Here is a 20,327-nt window from a genome sequence, read left to right as displayed (position 1 = left end):
ACATGAGAAATCTTCTCTGATTCACAGCAAAAGCTGCTGTCTCAAACAGCTCCAGCTTGTTCATGCTACATTGGACAGATGGGTCAAAAAGGACTTTGCCAATTTTTTGGAATGTTTTCTTGGGTCACGTACGATGCAGTGGCGCTACATAATGAAGCAATTATCAACTGCATAACACACAAAGAACGTCTGTTAAGGGAAATAAAACAAGGAAGTTGTGTCAAAGAAAAATTAACCCTATATTCTATGAGTTTATTCAGAAAGAAAAATAAACTCATTTAGTTGGCTTTCATTCAATATGAACCTCAAATTAAATATTCATAGGTTTTCTATGAGCTTGTGGGCAAAACTATCTGGTGAAATGCCTTTCCCTGCCACATATATAAACATATGTATGAAATAATTAGTTGCAGTCTTCTTTAGTATGTTTCAAAAGCAAATGAAATATATAGTGAGAGTCAGGTAAAATAGATTATTCCATATGGCTATAATCGCATAACCGTTAGGCGTTATAATCAAACTGACTGGTTATTTGCTCTGGGGTCAGAGGGACAGGGTTGTGCAGGCACACACACACTCCTCTGTTCCCAAAATGGGATGGAATTATTGGTTATGGTAAAGATGAGGAAAGCACTCCCCATGCAGCATCAGGACCAGCCCCTTTCTACATATTCTGCCATGTGTGTACCGAAAAAGACAGCAAAAAAGAAGTAGCAGCTAAAAGTGGGCTGGTTAAAATGCTGGAGAAGTCACAGGCAGCCAACTCTCTTGACCAGCACTTATGTCACCAATGAGACCAATTGTGAAATCTTTTGCATTTCATCAATCTGATCCTGTGTCAAACTATTATGTTCCTTGTGGGTAGCAAAAGGCTAGAAATCTTGCCCTTCTTCACTATGGGGTGGAGACAAAGAAGCATGAGGAATAGTGGTTAGAGACAGAAAAGAAGAAGGAATTATTATATGTAAGAAAGGAGGGCCAGGGTGGATGAGAGGTAGAACAGCTGACAACTTATTTCTCACGTACTTGGCTTTTTGAAGGCAACAAAACAGTACTATCCATTTAGCCCTCCAGTTCATGACAAGTCCTTTTCTATAGATGCAGTGAGCTAAAGGAATGCTGAATTGAGCTACAGCAATACATAAAAGCATGCTCATTTGGAGAGCTGGAGGGACAGGTGTGGGCCTCCTACAACCTGATAGTCCTCCTGCTGGATCATACAAAAGGCCTATCTAGACCAGCATTCTCTTCTCTCAGTGTCCAACTAGATGCCTACTGGAAACGCACAGCCAGTACATGAACACAATAGTTCTCTTTCATTCATGATCTCCAGGAACTGGTATTCATACTGCCTCTGATACTGGAGGAAATATATAGCGACCATGATTAGCAGCTGTTAATAGCTGTATCCTCCATGAATTTGTCTAATCTCCTTTTAAAGCTCATAACTGTCAAGTGCTAGAATGAAGCCTCTATTCTTCCTCACTGAATATTTTGGTGAAACACCCGGGGCTGATAAAGAGAGGTGTGTGCCCAGAATAGAACCTGGGATTATTAATCCTTCATCCCTGACAACAGATATTGCTGAGGGTGATGGGAGTTGTACTCCAATAACACCTGGAGGACACTACATTGGCTACCTTTCATCAAGAAGTTCTCCAAAGAATTAAGGTTCAGAATCAGTTCAGTAGCTTGAACTTTCTTGGAGAATTTTCAGGAAAAGCTGGTTTGTTTTCAGTAAACTCTCTCCTTGCTCATAATGTCAGTGATTGTGCACTGATGAGCCTTATCATATGCCATATGCCCCTTGGTAATTGTACTCCCCAGAACCAGCATGCAACCTGGAAATTCAAACCTCCTCTCCCAACCCCAAACATACCCAGGAAGAAGAAAACGTTCTATATCTGCTTGGGAGAGAGTAACCACACATCTGTATAAAAGGTGAAGAGAACTGTCCCCAAACTGAGTTGAAACTGTAGTTTTAGGGGTTTTTTCCCATTTTTTATTATTGTTAAAAAGTACTTCAATTTTCAGTTAGTTTTCACCTGCCCTTCGACATTAAGAGCCCTACCCTTGTCCCATCTACAGACTAACTATGGTGACCTGGACTAGTGAAAGAGTTTACAGAGAGTAGTTATAAGGAGACCCAGCCAAAACTTTGCTCATTTGTGTTGAGGAGCTTCCTCAAGCTCAGCCAGGCAAGCTCAAGGACTGCCGACGTCCCTTGCTTCCAAGGCTCTGGAGCTGCCTTGAGCAGCTAAGGGAATGCACAGTTCACTGCGGCCTTACAAATCAGCCTTTGGCAGTTTTTGCACAACGGTTTTTGAACTCCAATTAGCACCTAGGACTGGGATAAAACTATAGATGAAATTTTGAACAGCAGTTACAAATGTACTGCTTGTGCATATGCATACTCTCCTTTTATATTTCAACTCAGAGAAGACATCTCAGGGAAATAATGCTCATTCATAATACATCTGAGCATTATAATCTAGACAAAGGTATTCTGAACCTTGTATTCTGAACAAGGTCCATATGAACTTTTGGGAGCCCCTGCCTCAAACACCTTAAAAATGCCTTTTAAAAAACAACAACATAAGGTGTTAAATCATAATTGTCACAAAAGAGACAGAGCCTGTGAAAGAAAATGTTTGGAACCTGAACAAGTACAACAACTGGGCTTGTTGCAGATGGAGACCTTCTATTATTATTGTTGTTGTTGCTATAGGATTCTGTGTGATTTGACAGTGGCTTTATGATGAAAGGCATACATTTTGATCTATTATTGAGTTTCAAGCTGACATTTTGCACATATATCACCAAAACACCAAGAGCTTAAATTTGCCATCATACTTTACTGCTTCTAGGTGTGTATGTTTTGAATTTTTAGAAAATACGTACATATTTTCATCCCATTCTCCTTTGTCCACATTTCCTGCCATCCATTCATAGCGGTTTCCTATGAAGTCTGGGTCTTCAAACACTAGAAAGATAATTGCAAATAGTTTTAGTAGAAGAATGATTGTGTTTACTGAAAACATTAAGTATGAAAGCAACACATCTGTGAACTGTTTGTACCTTTCAGCACTGTATGAAAGTTGATGGAAAGCTTTTAAAAAACTTCAGTGAGCAATATGTATCCTATATAGAACCCTATATACAAAGGCAAATTTAAGATTTACTTCATGGGCTCTTCTCTGGGTGCTTCTGCCAGGTAGGTAGGTAGCAACCAGGGAAAGAGGACCTTCTCAGAGGTTTTGTCCCACTTATAGAATGTCCTTCCTTGGCAAGTAATAGAGCAACCAATCCTTTATTATTCAGGAGACACATTATAACTTTTTCATTCACAGAGACTTTTCAGTGACTTTTATGCCTCATTATTATACTGCTGCTATTTTAAATTCTAACTTAGTGTTAGAATTATTCTTTGTCTCTGTTTTTAGTTTCAAAGATCTAATTTTTTATCCCCCCACCCATACCAGCAGGAGTGGGGGACTGGCAAACTGATGTAGCCTGGGCCCCCTCCTGCTTGTCTCACTGCCCACCCACAAGAGTGATGGAAGCTGTGATCCCAGAGTAATGGAAGTTCCTGTGCAGCTCTTCCTCTCTACCCTGCTTCACCCTAAAGAAGGGCAAAGGGAGCCTGGGAGAGTGTCTGCTTAAACTTAGCATAACGTAAATAACTTAGGCACAATCCAACTCATATTTCCGCTGGGGCTGAGGGAGTTGGATGCAGTGGACTCCTGGCTGAGCTGGCAGGTTCCCAGCGCCACCAGCAGAAGCCCCTGGGTCTGCCCAGCCTGGTGGACGGAGAGCGTGTGGAAGCCTGCAGTAGCCCCCAAAATGGGGTGTTTACATGAGATCCTCCTCACATTTGGAGCCCTCTCCTGGATCCCAATCTGTCTGAAATGTCTGCTGGGCAAAAGACCGATGCAGTAAAAACATTTCCATGCTGGCCTACGGGGAGCACTTACTCTCCGGAAGGCCTGTTTATGGGAGCCGGCTTCTTCCTTAACGCTCATGCATACAGCTCCTAATGGAGCTGGCGCTCAGTCATGCTGGTGGCTCCTCCTCCGCCAGTTCCCCTCCACTGCCCCCCCCACCATTTGGATTGCTCTGTCAGGCAGGCAAGGGGTGACAGTGACAGCAGTGAGAGGGAGAGAAGGAGGGGGGCAGCAGTAGAGGCGGAAGAGAGGGGGCAGGGTGACAGCCGCTGTTTGCCTCAGGTGGCACAATCTCTTCTAGCACTCTTGCTGCTAGCCATCATGTCAGCATTTCAAGAGCTCTTGTCAGGTAAAAAAACATTAATCTTTGATAAATTGTTCAAGTGTTACTGGCATACACACAACCTTAAAAAGAAAAGGAGGTAACTTTATTAATCCGCAACAAAAAAAACCCCAAACAAATCCATAAGTTACCATATTGTAATACCTATATTAGGCCTAACCAAAACCTCACAAAGTCACGAGCCAGCTTTCATCCAATAATCTCCTCAGCGCACAACATTAACTCTGGAAGTGTATTTTGCTTGATTTGAAACTGCAGCTGCCATACTGTGAGGTGATGAAAATGAGCCCTTACACTTATTCAAAATCTAGCACAAGATCAGAATCAGGCATGCTATCTTTAATTGTTGCTAAACCAAAAGCATCAGCTTACCTGTGGTTTTAAAATCTTCAGCTGTTTTTGATGTAGCAATTTTAAACCATGTACAAAAATAATTTTCATAAGATATGGCTGTAATTTTTCTGAAAAAAAAATACATTTGGAACAAAGGATGAGTTTTCAGGGGAGATTATGCAAGTTTTCTGGCAGAATGTTCTACAAAGCAGCAAAATCAGCATGAAAAAGAAAGAAATCTAAGGGCCACATTACTTGCTTTCCACACAAAGGCAAAGAGTATGGTTTTAAGGCAATACAGTAAGAGCTTACACATTTGCCCTTTGAGAGAGCAGATTGGTTCTTTCCCAAATCCTTTTCCATGAATCTCTTAGTTATAAACAAAGGTGCTTCCCCCTTTATAAAACAAGCACACTAAATTTAAAGAATCTCCTCATAAAGAGCTGATGTGACTTTCTTATGGCAGCAGCAGCAACAACAAAAGAATCAAGTATTTAAAAATCCGTATTATAGATGTGTCTGTCAGAGTAAGTTCACCTCAGAACCCAACACTTTTTTCTCTTTGACTTCTCCTCTGTATGAGACTCACAAACCTCAGAATGCGTCAGGCTGATGGCAATGTAGACTTGTGGTGGCATTATTTATATATTTATTTGCAAGATAGTAACATCTGTGGACAATTTGATTCATACTACTGTTTCTCAATATGATCCTGTCCACAGAATGGATCACGTAAAGAAAGTAAAACAACTTATTTACATCTGTGATCTGATGGTTTCTAAGATCTAACACAATAAATGCTGCATTCTTCTTATATCAGAAACAATGGTAAGGACATATTTTGAACCACAGAATCAGAGTTGGAAGGGATCTTGGAGGTCATCTACTCCAGCCACCTGATAAATGCAGTTTCTGCAATGCAGGATGCAATTAAACCTTCCCTGATAGATGGCTGTCTAACTTCTGTCCAGAAAAGGAGCCCACGTGAAGTGGATATTGTCATGAGATCAGGGCCAGCCCTATCATTAGGCAAACTGAGGCAATTAACTCTCAAAGAGCGGGCACAGGAGGGGAAAGTTAGCACCCTTGGGCCTACCACTTGTCTCTGCTGGCCTAACTGCCCTGACATAATACACAGAAAAAGTCACTACCCAAATCTGCAAAAAAAATATATGAAAAGTACGGTGGCATGCAGCTGAAATGAAAACTAGCAAAAGTATAAAAACAAGCATAATCACAGATAAATATAGTGGGAGGCCCAAAACATGGGACCTGAAACAATATGTAATGATGTGTGACGGTGCAAAATACTGCCAGTGACTATAGTAACATGAAAAAATATACAATGATACAATGGTGCTTAACACACACACCCCCGCGTACTGGGTTAAAAGTAAACAACCGGAGTGGTGCTGGAAGTGGAGTGACCAGGACTCCTGGGTTCTGGGAAAGGGAGCCGCAGGAGTTGATGAGCTACAGTAGGGATGGGGGAAGCACCAATGATCCGAACCCACATCTTGGAGGGAAAGGCTTTTGTGTGGAATTATGCTGATGTGCGGAAGATGCAAGAGGAGTATCGTATTGTCGGCAAGCTGGTTGGAGCTTTGGCTCGGAAGCAGCAACATAATATCTTTGTATTATTGTGTCATTTTCCATTGCCTGTCATCATGGTATATTTTGCTAGTTTTCATTTCAGCTGCATGCCACAGTGCTTTTCATTTTTCTTTCCAAATTTGGGTAGTGACTTTTTCTGTGTATTTTGTGGTGGCACTAGGAACCCCCTCCTTTTGGTTGGCAGCGGCCTAACTGCCCCAGCCATTCCTTGGCCAATTGGTGAGGCTCTCCACCTCTCCCTTCCTGCGAAAGGCCAAGGGGATCCTTCTACAGAGTGAAGAATTCTGGGTAGAGTGGCGGTGAGACTGTCTGTGCTACCACTGTGGGCTGCTACAGTGGCAAAAATGGTGGCTAAAATTAGGGGGCAAAGTTTAAAGTGACTGGAACTGTATGTTTCCCTTTCTAACTGTAGGCATAATTTTTAGCCCCAGAAAAGCATGGTGGTGCACAGGGAGTCTCATGGCCACTCTGGCCAGAATCCCTTGTTGTGAGGAGACATTCGCTTGGTCCTTCCTAGAATGAGGCAGGAGGTTGAGGCGGTTGGCCTTGTTGTTGTTGGTGGTGCTGCTTCTAATGGAACTGCAAGATGGAGGAGGAGGAGCTGGAGCCATAAGGGAAAGAAAGAAGAAGTTAGTTAAGGGGGAGAGAGAGGAAGGGCCACAGCCCTGGAGAGGAGGGTGGTGGTGGTGGTGTCAGTGACGCAGGTGATGCAACCTCTCCTGTTGGCACTGGATGGGATACCTTCTTACAAGAACAAAATTTTAACTGTAACCTGCCTTGAGATCTTTGGATGTTGGACATGGTAATAAAATTGTGAAACCAACTGCACAGAGGTGTTATTGCAGGGGTTGCCAATCCATCGCCTATGGGTGCCATGGTACCCATAAAGGCCTTTAATGGCACCCCAACACATAGCCCAGAATCTGAGGTTTCATTTAAAACAAAAAGTAAGTCTGTAGCCCTCCTAGAAAGCTTTGGAGCAAAATGTGCAGGTACCTTTCTAAGTGATTTCCATGAAATGAGCCAGCCTGACGTCTCCTGCCTGTCAGTGTTAGCAAATGAGTGAAGTCAGAGCTGTGACTGATTGGACACCAGGCAACAGGAATCCTTGGGGCCTAAAGAGCTGCTGTTTCCCCCTCCCTTTAGTGCACTTTTCCTACATCTTTTTTTCCCTAGTCCTTGGAATCTCCATAGTTTGCCCTTCTTTTTCCCCTAGCAACCATGATACATCTTGCCTGTGCTGAGTTCACCTGGAATTCTTTTCTGCAAATACTACTACACAATAAGTGTGGGTGAAGGTTAAATAATCCCCCTTCCCCAAAAGGTAAATGTGAAAACTTTGCAAAGAAGCAAATCAATGTTCAATCAATCAATGTTAGCAGCAGCTGATTGTGTGGGTCTTTCATATACTCCACCTCCCAGTAAGTTTCTGATTCCATTGCTGGGACCTGCACAATGGACCTTCATCCATGCGGATGAGTAATTTAAATACTATCCCTGCTATGCAGGAGCCACTCACAGAAAAGTGGCTCTTATATGGCTAGAGTTACATTTAAAGATCCCCACAATTTTACTGAGACTCACATTGAAAGCTTTCCCCCTCTCCCTCTGATAAAGAAACTCCTTTGGGAGGAAGAGCAGGATATAAATTTAATAATAAATAAATAAAATAAAAATAAAATCACAAACATACACACAAATAGGACTGGTGATGCCTTCTCATAGAAATTCAAAAGCAAGGTACACTCGCCACTGTACAGAAGAAAAAAGTATAGTTGTGTCCTTTAATCAAACAGGTAAGAGCTGGGGGGTGGACACTTTCCTTCCTTTCTGTGCAAGTGAAGAAAAAAGAATGGGCTTTCTCCCCTTGGAAAACTAATCTGGAGCCTCCTTTGTCTAGGAGAGGGGAAAACTATGAGAAAGCAGGCGACATAGTATGCAGCCTTTGTGCAGCTAGCCCTCAGGGCTCTCAGCCTTATGCATTGTTTTGTTCATGTTGGACATGCTTCAGTAAAATAGGCCTATCAATGAATCACCATAATTGAGTAATTAAAAATAAAAGCACCAACATAATTTTATAAATAAGCCAAAGACAGAAAGAGAGACACACATATGAGCTCCAAAAAGCCCTCTGGCCTTACTGCTATCACAAATATTTCAGCAGGCATCAACAAACTCAGGAGGAAGGAAACTAGCAACGTACTATCTTATAAAATGACAAGGATCTTGAGCACAATGGCCATCATTATTCTTGGTTTATTTGATGTTCTTGCCCTGCTCTTTCCTTCTCTTTTGCTTCTGCTGTCCTGTAAGATGTTAGCAGCTGCTCTTCAAAGACTTTATACTTTTCCCTTTATTTAAAGCTGTGAGAAATAGTTCAACTCTGAACCCTTCTTTTGCTATTAACAGCAACGATACCACCTCTTTACTTTCCTAGTATCTTCAACTCTACAGCTTTTCACCCTTCCAGTCACCCTAATGCTTTCCTACCATAACCAAGTGCTGTAGGTCAAATCTTTCAAATTCTGAAATACAGGAAAGCTGTGCCAGGGGCTCTGCAGATCTGTGTGGATTCTAAGGCAAACCTTACCTAAAAGAGCTGCACTTGTGCTGTATTCCTACAAGTATATTAGGTTCTGTTATGTGGGGAAAGGACTATAGGAATGATAATGTTGTTGAATGGTTAAGGACAATGACAGTGCCAAGATTTGGCATACCACACAATTCAAGCTTTTGAACAGGGGCAAGCTTCCTTATAGTTATGTGGGTATGTGCATAGATAGGGATGTATGATTATTCAACTTATTCCATTATTTACTCCTGAAGGCTTTCTGGAAACTTGAATTACTGCACAATGCAGCTGCTAGGTTACTAACTTGTACCGGCTGTATGATCATATCTTGCCAGTTCTCAAACAGTGAAAATGGCTGGTCTAAGCGCAATTGAAAGTGCTGGTGACTACCTATAAAGCCCTAAATAGCTTGGGGCCTAGGTACCTGAAAGATCATTTTTAATGACATGAGCCTGTCCAAAGTGTGCAGGTGTCCTTGGAATCTTTTTTCCATGTTCCAACATCTGATGTTAGGCAGGTGGTGACCAGAGATAGACAACCTTTTTGGTCACAGTACCTCATCTATAGAATGTCTGGGCACTGCAACATATAGGACCTGTTTGCATGAAATACTGAACCATGGTTTAGCACTACATGCACAAGCCTCAGACTCAAGTACTCCCCCCATTCCAGGTGGCCAGGAGAGGATTAAACTAGAACTTATGTACAAACCAGGAATTTTGGTTTAAAACAAACGCTAGTTTGTTACACAAGCTAGTTTTATAAGCCATTATTTGAAGCTGCCTTGTTTTGCAAGTGACAAGAGTTTATTTTAAACCACAATTTCTGGTTCGTATGTAGTGATAAGCCATGAATTATGGAATGGAATACTGAAACCTGTTTTCCCCCCCTCCTCCAAGCCACACTGTAGGAGGAGAGAGGGAGAGCGCCTGAGGATGAGCTTACATAGGCTCATGCATGTAACACCAAATCATGGTTTAGCCACTATGCCCAAACCCATCCATAGCGAACACTGTTTTTAATTATGGTTTTGTCCATTTTGCTAAATATCTATGGTTTATTTAATGCTTCTTCTGCTATTTCATCTTTTAGTGGTTTTCTATCTTTATTATTTCTATCATTTTACTTTTTCCACCAAGATTTTTTTCTGAAGGGTAGCTTAATATTTTTGCTACTACTACTACAACGATGATGACGACGACTACTACTACTACTACTACTAATTTATATCCCACCCTTCCTCCCAGTAGGAGTCCATGGCGGCAAAGAAAAACACTAAAACATCACAAAAACAGACATTAAAATATATTAAAACAAAACATCTTTAAAAACATATTAAAACAAAACTTATTTAAAAACATCTTTTTTAGAAAAAGCTTTAAAAACATCTTAAAAGCAATTCCAACACTGATGCAGACTGAGATAAGGTCTCTACTTAAAAGGCTTGTTGAAAGAGGAAGGTCTTAGGCGCCAAAAAGATAACAGAGATGGCGCCTGTCTAATATTGAAGGGGATATTTAATCAACTAGCCAGGTATATACTAAATGAGTTAATTTATATAGTTACCATAATTTGAATGGTTATAAAACTTGAGGTTCTTTGTGGCCTATTTACAGCACAGTAATAATAATTTATTACCTTGTTTGGACAGGAATGCATGTTTCGGATTTATGGAAAAACTTGAGTGACAAGGCAGATCTTCCCAAACTGCTCGGAATAGCTACAAAAAGAGCAACTTTTTAAAATATGTGCCTTGCTTATCGTTAATGGTCTGCTGCACATTTACAATCATATCATGCCACCTGAATGGCACACTAATAACCAGTTCAGATGCTGGTTGAGCCCCATGCATAGGGGTGGCAGTGGCCTCAGAACCTGGCCAAGACTGCATGGATGTAATGGTTCTGGGAGGTGGACATGCACCTTCCATGTTTTCCATGTTTGCACCATCACAGCAGCTTGAAGAAAGTACTGCAATGATCATTCAAACTGCAGTGGCCAACTATCTGCCCATTATGTACACACACTAGTACATGCAACTAGTGCCTGTTTTGATCCCGTCTGGCTTTTGAGACTGCCCCACATTTAGTGCCATCTCACAGGCAATTGCATCGGGTCAGTGAGGATCTGAACTGGTTCTAAGCAGTCTGAACAATCCAATTCACATCACATGTACAGAAATAAAACAATTACCTGACCCAGGAAGCACAGTGTACACTGGTAATGATACAGCTACCCCATGTCATCCCCACCCCTCCAGTCATAAACACTTTAACCTGAAAAAGTCAGCCCCATCAACTTCATTTGGATTTATTTATTTTCACACCTTCATGGGAAGGCTTGCCTCTTCCTTTGAGAAAGCACATTCAGAGGAAATGTTGCTGTAACAAATCTATAAGCCTTTGCCTTCACCATGTGGGTTGAGGGTCAGAGTGTAGTAATGAGGTACTCCAAAGAGGACATAATTTCCCAGGAAACTCTGCTTGCAACAGAAGCAGGTATTCCGAAAAGAGTAGTAATAGGAGCCTATAAGCTAGGTAGGAAGACAATATCCAGAGCCTGACTATTCACAGAAGGCAACACCAACACAACAGACAAATGCTTCCCTAAGGACTGAAAAATTCTACGAGTCAAACACGACCTCAAAGAACGAATGCGCACATAAGGTCTTGCCATATAAAGACCAGAGCACCCTGGTGGTGGCAGGGCTGTGGAGTCAGAGTTGGAGTCGTGGAGTCGGAGTCAGAAGCAATTTTGGGTGGAGTCGGAGTCGGAAGCAATTTTGGGTGGAGTCGGAGTCGGTAGAAATGTACTGACTCCGACTTCAAAATAAAATTAATATTTTAATATTAATATTAATTTATTAATATCAATACATTAATATACATTTGCCATTTATGAAGGAGTCAGAGTCGGAGTCAGACAGTAGAAAAATTAATATACATTTGCCATTTATGAAGGAGTCGGACAGTAGAAAAATAGAGGAGTTGGAGTCGAAGGTTTGACATACCGACTCCACAGCCCTGGTTGGTGGTCCAATTTATGGGTGTGGTCCAGAACTATGCATATTCCAATGTAATATAATTCAGGCATGTCTCTGATCTGTTCAGATGAGATCAGAAAACATGGAAGGTTCAGAGAACATCCCAGTTCCAATCTCAATATTTACTTGGGCTCAAACCACAATATAAAATAGTAGCAAAACGGCAGTACTGCTGTGTGCTTACTTCTCACTGTGGGTGATGCCATTGGGTAAATATGGCATCTGAAGAAATCACTGGTGTAACCACCCTAACTTGCTTTAATATCAGTGTTACTCTTGCCTCATTTTCTAGCTCATGACCTCGGCATCACCTTTGAACACCGCCTGGCAAATATGCTTTGTGAGATCACAGACCTGCTTAGAGAGCCCATACTCAAGTTACATTGCCAATCACACTAATTAAAATTTACTGCTGTGTGTAAAATAGTGGTTTTTCTAAGAAAGCCATTTAAAGGGTTTCTTCTAAAACTCCTCATGGTGCTCAAAGAATATATTTATGACTAAAAGCATAAAGCATGGAGGTTTATTACCTTCTAGGTGCTGGCTAGTTTTGACACACTCTATAACTCTTTCTCTATACAGTGGATAATTGTTCAACAGCATTTTAGCTGCCTCTGGGTTCACTGCGTCTTTCAAAACTGGATTAGACAGCAAAACCTGTGAGAAGATACATGTGCGTACCAGTTTGTAGAGCTTTATCAATCACCAGAACCTACAGAAAGTAAAACTGTTTTCATGCATGTAAAGTAAGTTACAAACACAATCCAAATGGCTTCTTTGGAAGACATGGGGGACACATCCTGCTCTATGTGTGTACGCAGAAATAAAGGGATGTGGTCGGTTTACATCTCCCTCCTTTCTCCTCTGTTCTCCTTAACTGCCACCGGATTGCCAGGGCTGAGTGGCAGACAAGGAGAATGCGTGGAGGAGGGAGAAGTGAATCAGATTAATGCATTACTTCTTTGCTCTTGAACCAGTTCACAGGAAGCCAATTACCCAGCCTCCACTCCCTTACTGCAGTGAGTGGTGCAGGCCCCACCATGCACAATGCTTCCTTTTACTCCTAGTTCAAGTGCATATGTGTGTGGGGCCTTGGATGCTGCATACCCCAGTGGCCCTTAGGTTGCCATGCAAAAGCCTCAAGCCTTGCTTGTGGCATGGCAGGAGCCTCTGCACTTAAACGGGCTGCACAGAGACTTGGCATTTCTTTCCCCACAGCTTTTTCTCAAGGTTCACCCAACAGTGCTCAGCTTGGTGTCCTTGAACAGTACCAAAGAAATGCAGGCACATTTTGTCACAGGGCACTCAAAAATGTATGATGATAAAAAGTTAGTCATGTGGATTATACTGCCAACACTGGTTCCCTCTAAACATACTGGTCTTCTGAACCAGAGTGACTGAAACAGTCTAAACATCTGAAAGAGAGAGCTGGGAAAAACTGAAATTGGACTATCCATCTTCTTCAGTGAAGCACTGTCAGGAACAAGTTCATCATTCATATCCAAATAAAATTCATATCAAAATTAAGAACTGTCGCTACTACTACAGCTTTCACAGATGGTTTATTTCTGTTTTTATTTTACTGCTTTTAACAACAGTTTTGTCAAAACTGTATCAAACCAGACTAATAAAGAGTAAGGGAGCATATGAACAAAATGAGGTGAAAATATGAACACAATGAAAATGTGAACTTAGTTTCACATTTCATACCTTAGTTGAAAAATGGAGTCAAAGAAACAAGTCTGTAGCAAACTGTTGTTCATATTACATCCAAAGCAACAACAACTTCTTTCCCATCAATTGAAACAGATTTCCTTTCATTCTGAGTTCCATGTTCTGACTATGAAAATTGATGGCAAATTCCTATGGGGCTAAGTGAAGCAGATATATGAATAACTGTTGTTGCTTCACACAAATACAATTTAGGTTTGAAGCCAAAGGACTGAGAAAATAATTATGTGAAACGGGGGGGGGTATACTTTCCCCCCTTTCGCTCCCCTCCCCTACTATATGGCAATCTGATTTTGAATATTTTGAAATTGAGGCAAGCTTCCAAAACAGTTTGCAACATATGGAGGGGGGGGAACAGCTATTTAAGGAAAGAAAGAAAAAGTAACAACTTCACTGGACTCATGTAAGCCTCTTGCATGAACCCAAGTAGCTGTTTGGAACCTGGCAATGCATATATAAACCTAATCCTAATTCTTTCATTAACAAATGAAAAGTAAGATAAATAATTGCACAGCTCATTCTTTACCTGGATACTAAGTAGGATACTAGTCATCGTAAAGTTGGTGTTCCACATGGTAGGATCATCTAGAAAATCCACACAAGGTTTCCCAGACTGTGGGTCCACTTGGATGGGGGACAAAATAGTTAATGTTCAAAATGGAGATTCATATCACTTGTATGCCAATTAGACAGTTGAACTGCTCCTACCTACAAACTTTAGCTGGTGGAGGTGGTGGGGGAATGGAGCAGAACCTCTGATACTGAAAGACATGCATAAAAATCCATATGGGAAGAAGGCCATTCTTAAGCTATCAATGTCCCAAGCCATTAAGTGCTTTAAAAATAAGACCCATTACCTAATATTGAGCCTGTAAACATAGAAGACCTTGCAGTGCTTTTTTTGCACCAACTGAAGTTTCTCGATGCTTTTCAAGGGCAGCACCATGTAGAGTGCTTTACAGTAGACAAGTCTAGAGGTTATTAGATCATGAACTGTAGTGGCCAGGTCTGACCTGGAGGAAAAGACACAGCTGGAGTACCGAAGCTGATAAAGGACACAGCTAGTCATTGCTGCCAGTTGAGGCCCTAAGAACTGGGGCAGGATCAATGAAGACCCCAAAGCTGTGAAACTGAGTCTTCAGCAGTACTGTAGCTGTGTGCAAAACAATCTGTACGCCTATTTCTGGATCAGGCAGACTACCAACCAACAATACTTCTGTCTCATTTGGATGGTGTACATGTTCACAAGAGTTTTCTACACTGGACATTCAGCTATCAAGTAGAAAGTTATTAGAAAGCTACAACTGGTGTAATGACTACAGCTGGCTTTGTCTTCATCTGTGAAGTTTGCCCTCAGCCTAGCCCACCTCACAGGGTTGTTGTGAGGCTAAAAATGCAGCTCTACGCTCCTTAGAAAAAATTAACAAGTAAATAGATTCCTACCCTTGTTAGTGTTAGTTAGCTGCTCAAACATGCTCTGAAGTGCAACCACTCTCTGAAATATAGGAGCAAAACTGGGTTGAGGTCACCCAGCCTGTGCTACAAAGCAATCCCCATAGGAGGGACACCACCTTAAATGCCATCCTTACCATTGGGATGGAAAGGAATAGTGTTGAAAGTGACACTTGGAGGGACTCTGTTGTAGTCTTCAGTGTACCTCAATGACAGTTGGAGTTCAGCTCCTAATACAGAAAAACAAGGATTTTCATGACAGATAAGCACATAGGTAGCCTAAAAAGATATGCGTTTACTGGGAAATAAGTCCTGCTGAATTTAATAGGGCTTACTTCCAAGTAAGTGTGCATTAACATCCCTTCAGATATTTATAGCTAGGGTTGCTACTTTGCAGTGCCAGATACCGGATGCATACCTTTCATTCCCCTGGCGCAGTGGGAGACAAGGCAGCCGCAGCTCCTCCCACCCATTCTCTTCATGGTCTTGTTGCCCACTCCTTCACTCAGTTGCTGTGGTGAACAGGACTTCAAATGTGCCACACAACAAGTATGGGAGGAAAGCAAATTGACAGGACCAGGAAGGAAATGGGCAGAAGGAGCCTAAGGTCCATCAGGGGATTTAAAGGGGTGTATACAGTGCCTGGGTTGCAATGTAACAATGACCCTACATATACCTCTATGACAGCCCCCTCCAATCTGGTGTCCATCAGACGTTTTGGACTACAACTCCCATCAGTCCCAGCCACCATGGGCAATGGTGCAAAGTGATGGGAATTGTAGCCCAAAATATCTAGAGTGGATCAGGTTGGGGATGGCTGGTCTACGGTTTTGATGGGTACCTCTGAATTAGCAAATAGAGATGCAGGCCAGAACTGATTATGTTAAAAGTTCATATACTATTTTACATAGAGGTAAAAATGTATTAAAATCTATGCTTTGATATTTCATAATTGTAAATAGCTACTTTTGAACATTTGCAAAACCGTCAATACAAGTGCAGTCATTTCAAAAGGTTACTGAAATTTTCCCCCCTTCTAGTGATTCAGTTTATCACATGAAACATTTCGGCATGGTGACATCTCATTTCAAAGTTTTAGCAAAATTAAGATTGAACTTGCAATGTAATATATGAAAGCACAGGAGGAGCTATATCCACATACCTGCATTGAATTGTGGGCCTCATTCAGTATAGTGGGAATTGCTATATAGTACAGATCTCAGTTGGAAGAGGAATACAGAAATGATAAAGATCCTGCATAGATAGAATACTCCTGCCACTTCAGCAGCTACCTCAAAATACTGACAGCATCAATAGAATAGGAACTGTTGGAGTAACTTGCTTCAGGATTCACTCCCAACTTACTTTACACTGTGGTGGGAAATTTTCAGAACCGCCACACCCTGTCTGGCTTGATCTGAGCCTCTCAGCAACCCTACATAAAGAAGCAGGAAGAGGTGGACAGCAGGCTGGTCAGACACTGTCTGGGCTGTGTTCCTTCTCTTGTTTTCTACTGTGGTCTTGGATTATTTCTTGGGATCCTGACTTGCCTCAGTTCTGTTTGTTTTTATTCGTTTTTCCTTATTCTGAGTTGCACTCATGTCTTTGATGACTCTCCCTCAGCCTACACAGATTTTGTTGCTTTGAGGGGGGCAACTGTGCCAAAGAAACATTTGGTATGACATCTGAAAGTCAATTTGCTCTGTGTATGCTGTAGGATTTATGTCTGAGCCACCCTGACTGCAGTCTGCTAGCTTACAGCCTATGTTACTCAAAAATATATCTGGTCTTATGCCAATTATTATTCATCCTGTTGGAGCATTGTATCTAAACCATGTTGAGAGGCTGCATAAGCACAAGGTACCGGAGTGTGAGACAAATCATCAGAACACAGAGATGTAATATTTCTTCCTGCCTCTTCAGACACTGCCTCTGGGAGGTTTAAGAAACATTACATTTCTTCTAACACAACTACTTCCCACAACTATTAGGGAAGGGCCATAGCTTGGAGGTGGAGCATTTGCTTTGCATGCAGAAGGTCCCATGTTTAGTCCTTGGCATCTCCAGGTAGGGCTGGGAATGTCTCTTCCCTGAAACCTTGGAGAACTGTGTCAGTGCAGACAATACTGAGCTAGATGGGACCACTGGTCTGACTCAGTTGAAGGCAGCTCCTTATGTTCCTTACTTGTGGTGAATTCACTGGCACTACTCACATGGTTAAGAACTGCTACCTTAGGAATTTTTATGTCCAATGATACACATATATGCTTCATTTCTCTATTGAAATGTACTATATGACATAATAAAGTTGTGTGCACTAAATATTATCGTGCGATTTGTTCACTGGGGTTATAGGTCAGTCAGATGTCTTAAACAAAAATAGATAATACTTTACTCCTAAATTGACTTCAATGGGCCGCGTCGTGCAAAAATGACGCAAAAACGGTGAAAAACGGCGCAAAAGGGGAAAAAAACCCTTTAAAATTGAAAATGAAAAGCGCTGCATCAGAGAAACACCTTAAAGCGGAACGTCGTAATGCGGGGCCCTACTGTATATGTAAAGGATTATATATTTGGCAAGCAATAATAATGGTAGATTAAAAATACCACATTCACACTGTACCACAAAATGTCGAGGAAACTGGATGGCTACCTTCCCATAGAGAATCCTTCAGTCCTTCAATTTCAGCTACCCATTCCATCAAGCTGTCTGCCACAGGAGCAATAGAAATGCCCTAAGAAAAGAAAAACAGCCTCATTCAGACTTAATGAGAACTCCTCTTTTCTTCTTTGTTATGCACTAGAGGAAAACATAAGCTTTTGCTTTTAAACTAACCACAGCTCCCTGTGATTTTTGAGCTGCGGTTTGATTAGATCATGGCTAGTGAGAACAAGCCAGGCCCTGAAACCAAAGTCTGATCCTGGCTTATTCTCACTAACCATAGTTTAAACAAACCACAGTTCCTGGGGCTCAAACATCATCAAGAACTTTAGTCAGTCCAAAATTAAACCAAAAGCTTTCATTCACCTTTCCTGGTACACGAAAGAGGACGGGACGAGGTGGAGAGAGTGTGTAACCGCAACATTTGGGCAAGCTTCATTCATTTAGAGGGAATACCAAAAGGCCCATGCAGTAGTTAAAAATTGACATGCAAGTCTTTGGCTTTCATGTGGCTGAAATGTAGCCTACAATACAAAGGTAAAAGTCACATCCATATAGGCCACTTTTGCATCTGTTCCCACCCACCACTGCCATGGACCCATTGGAAAGTTGCCTACAAGGAAATGCAGCCCTCAGCTGAAAAAGGTTCCCCTCCTCTGTACTGGAAGTTGGCCCCCATCATGGTAGTGTTTTGCTGCAAAAGCCTGCACCAGTAAGACTTCATGTCTGCCTGACATGAAGTTTTGAAACATGGCAACCTTACCGTTAGGAGATGGAGAGAAGGATGGGCTGATGGTCTCTTATATACCATACTAAGCACTATAGCAGAACAACTTTTGAGGCTGTAGTAAACTAGCTCCTGGTACTTCAAAACACATGAGAAAGAAAACTGGGTCTTTTTCGGAAAAAGGGAGGGGGGAGATAGAGGCTTAGGGCAGAGACACACTTGTGGTTGTGCTGGCTTCAGTGTGTCTCCAGCTCTGTTTTCTGAAATCGGAGACACATGACACTAGTCAAACTGTGCCCCCTTTTACTCCAAAACCTGGGGAAATGCAGCTCCAGTGTATTTCTCAGTGAAATCAGCTTGAAGCTGAAATCAAAACTGTTCAGTAGATCAACTCACCGCTACTCCATGGTTTTTCCAATGAAAAAGTTTTGCTGTAGGTTGGAGAGAGATAGTGATTGGCCCAATGCTTTGCCATGGGCGGTCCTAAAAGGTCTGAGATCAGCAGCAGGGAAAGGAGATGTGTCCAGCCATGGGCAAAAACATTTTAAACATGTTTTAAACCAAAGGTAGAGAACATGGTCTGGCTGCTTTTGAAGTAGCTAGAGTGTCTGCAGCCTTAGATCCTAACTTAACTTCTGGAGGCAGGAGCACCTCATGTATAGAGTTCTGCTCATGGGATGCTCCTGCATGCAGAAGGGGGGAGATGACTTTCACTATCTCCCCTTTCTCCTAGAGCCCTGTTGCCCCTTAAAAATCTGTTCTAGAGACGGCTGTATAGTATACTTATTTGTACTATGAAAAATAGGAATAAAATTATTAAAAAAGAAAAAATGTGATCTGGAGGGTTGGGGGCTCTTTGGAGGAGCGTGTGAGGCAGTACAGGGGGGAGGTGAGATCAGCAAAAAATGCCACTTTACTTGATACTCCAGCGGGAGCCTATGCTGGATCCCTCTCCCTTCCACACATGGAAGGATCCTTTCCATTCACAGAGGATTAGTTAAGATCCATGTAACATACAGTTTTAATCATCTGGTTTCAAAATTAATGCATAATTCATATATTGCCTCCCATCTTTTTTCTTAAAAAAATTAAGGTAATAATCCTCTCTGCCTCATCATTGTTATTTAAAATATTTCTAGTGCACTTCTTCATCCAGTTAGAGGCTGTACATGGTACCATGTGAAATATATATATAAATTCTCTCTATATATGGTACAGTAGAGAAGAGACATTCCAGCTCTGTAATGTTCCTAAGTCATAATGACAGGGAGGGTTATAATGACAACGAATACAATGTTAGCAATTTTGACCCCTGAAAACAAATGGGGGGGGTCTGATTGTACTCACGAAGATCCTGGCTTTTTCATATTCCACAAACTCTCTTTCCAGCAACAAGTAAGCTCTTGAGTGCATCACACTGGCACGTATGTGTTCTCGTAGTTTCAAGGGAAATGAAGTGGGTTTCAAACAGAATAAGAATTTGTCCTGAAGACCACAGAAATAAAGAGTTAGAACGTTACGGCCTTTCAAACTGAATTGACTTGGGATTTGCAAATAATGGTAAATAGAAAATTACCCCGGCAGGGCAATCCTGAAGCAGAGAATCTGAAACACAGCAAAGGAAACTCTCCAGGCTTTTATGTAGTCACAATTGAGGGACGGACAGCACAACGAAAAGGACAACCATGACCCATTGCTTATTTTTAGATAGCAGGGAAGCGACAGGCACGGAAAGCATCCATAGTAAGGAGAACGTACAACAGCAGAACAAGAACTAGGCCACACTTTTTGTACGCAATGTAACCTAGCAACAGCAGCTTGTCTTTCGTCTGAGATGCTGCTTGGTTCATTAGTGCTTCCCCAACCAATCCGTACAGGTCTGTTTGCTTTTTTTCCCTTCCTCCAA

The 20,327-nt window shown here is 41.8% G+C and overlaps 1 protein-coding gene across 2 annotated transcripts in view; it reads right to left on the bottom strand.

Annotated features, from left to right (window-relative positions):
• The window catches only part of UBE2U (ubiquitin conjugating enzyme E2 U), a 31,408-nt gene extending 11,111 nt beyond the window's left edge, over nt 1-20,297 (bottom strand). Inside the window, exons 1-9 of one of the 2 annotated variants that reach the window (XM_061630502.1) lie at nt 19,998-20,297; nt 19,769-19,906; nt 17,656-17,767; nt 15,170-15,262; nt 14,107-14,204; nt 12,380-12,506; nt 10,445-10,526; nt 4,660-4,748; nt 2,902-2,983 (exon numbers count right to left, since the gene is read on the bottom strand). In XM_061630502.1, the coding sequence (XP_061486486.1) occupies nt 2,902-2,983; nt 4,660-4,748; nt 10,445-10,526; nt 12,380-12,506; nt 14,107-14,204; nt 15,170-15,262; nt 17,656-17,767; nt 19,769-19,834 (749 nt within the window). In that variant the 5' untranslated portion in view covers nt 19,835-19,906; nt 19,998-20,297. The remainder of the gene's footprint in view (nt 1-2,901; nt 2,984-4,659; nt 4,749-10,444; nt 10,527-12,379; nt 12,507-14,106; nt 14,205-15,169; nt 15,263-17,655; nt 17,768-19,768; nt 19,907-19,997) is intronic. The other variant, XM_061630503.1, reaches the window with a different exon arrangement.
• Nucleotides 20,298-20,327: the final 30 nt, after the last annotated feature.

Source organism: Rhineura floridana, chromosome 6, assembly GCF_030035675.1.
Source record: "Rhineura floridana isolate rRhiFlo1 chromosome 6, rRhiFlo1.hap2, whole genome shotgun sequence".
Classification (NCBI taxonomy): Eukaryota; Metazoa; Chordata; class Lepidosauria; order Squamata; family Rhineuridae; genus Rhineura; species Rhineura floridana.
The sequence above is the reverse complement of the archived record's forward strand: the minus strand, read 5'-3'. Positions and strand labels throughout refer to the sequence as shown.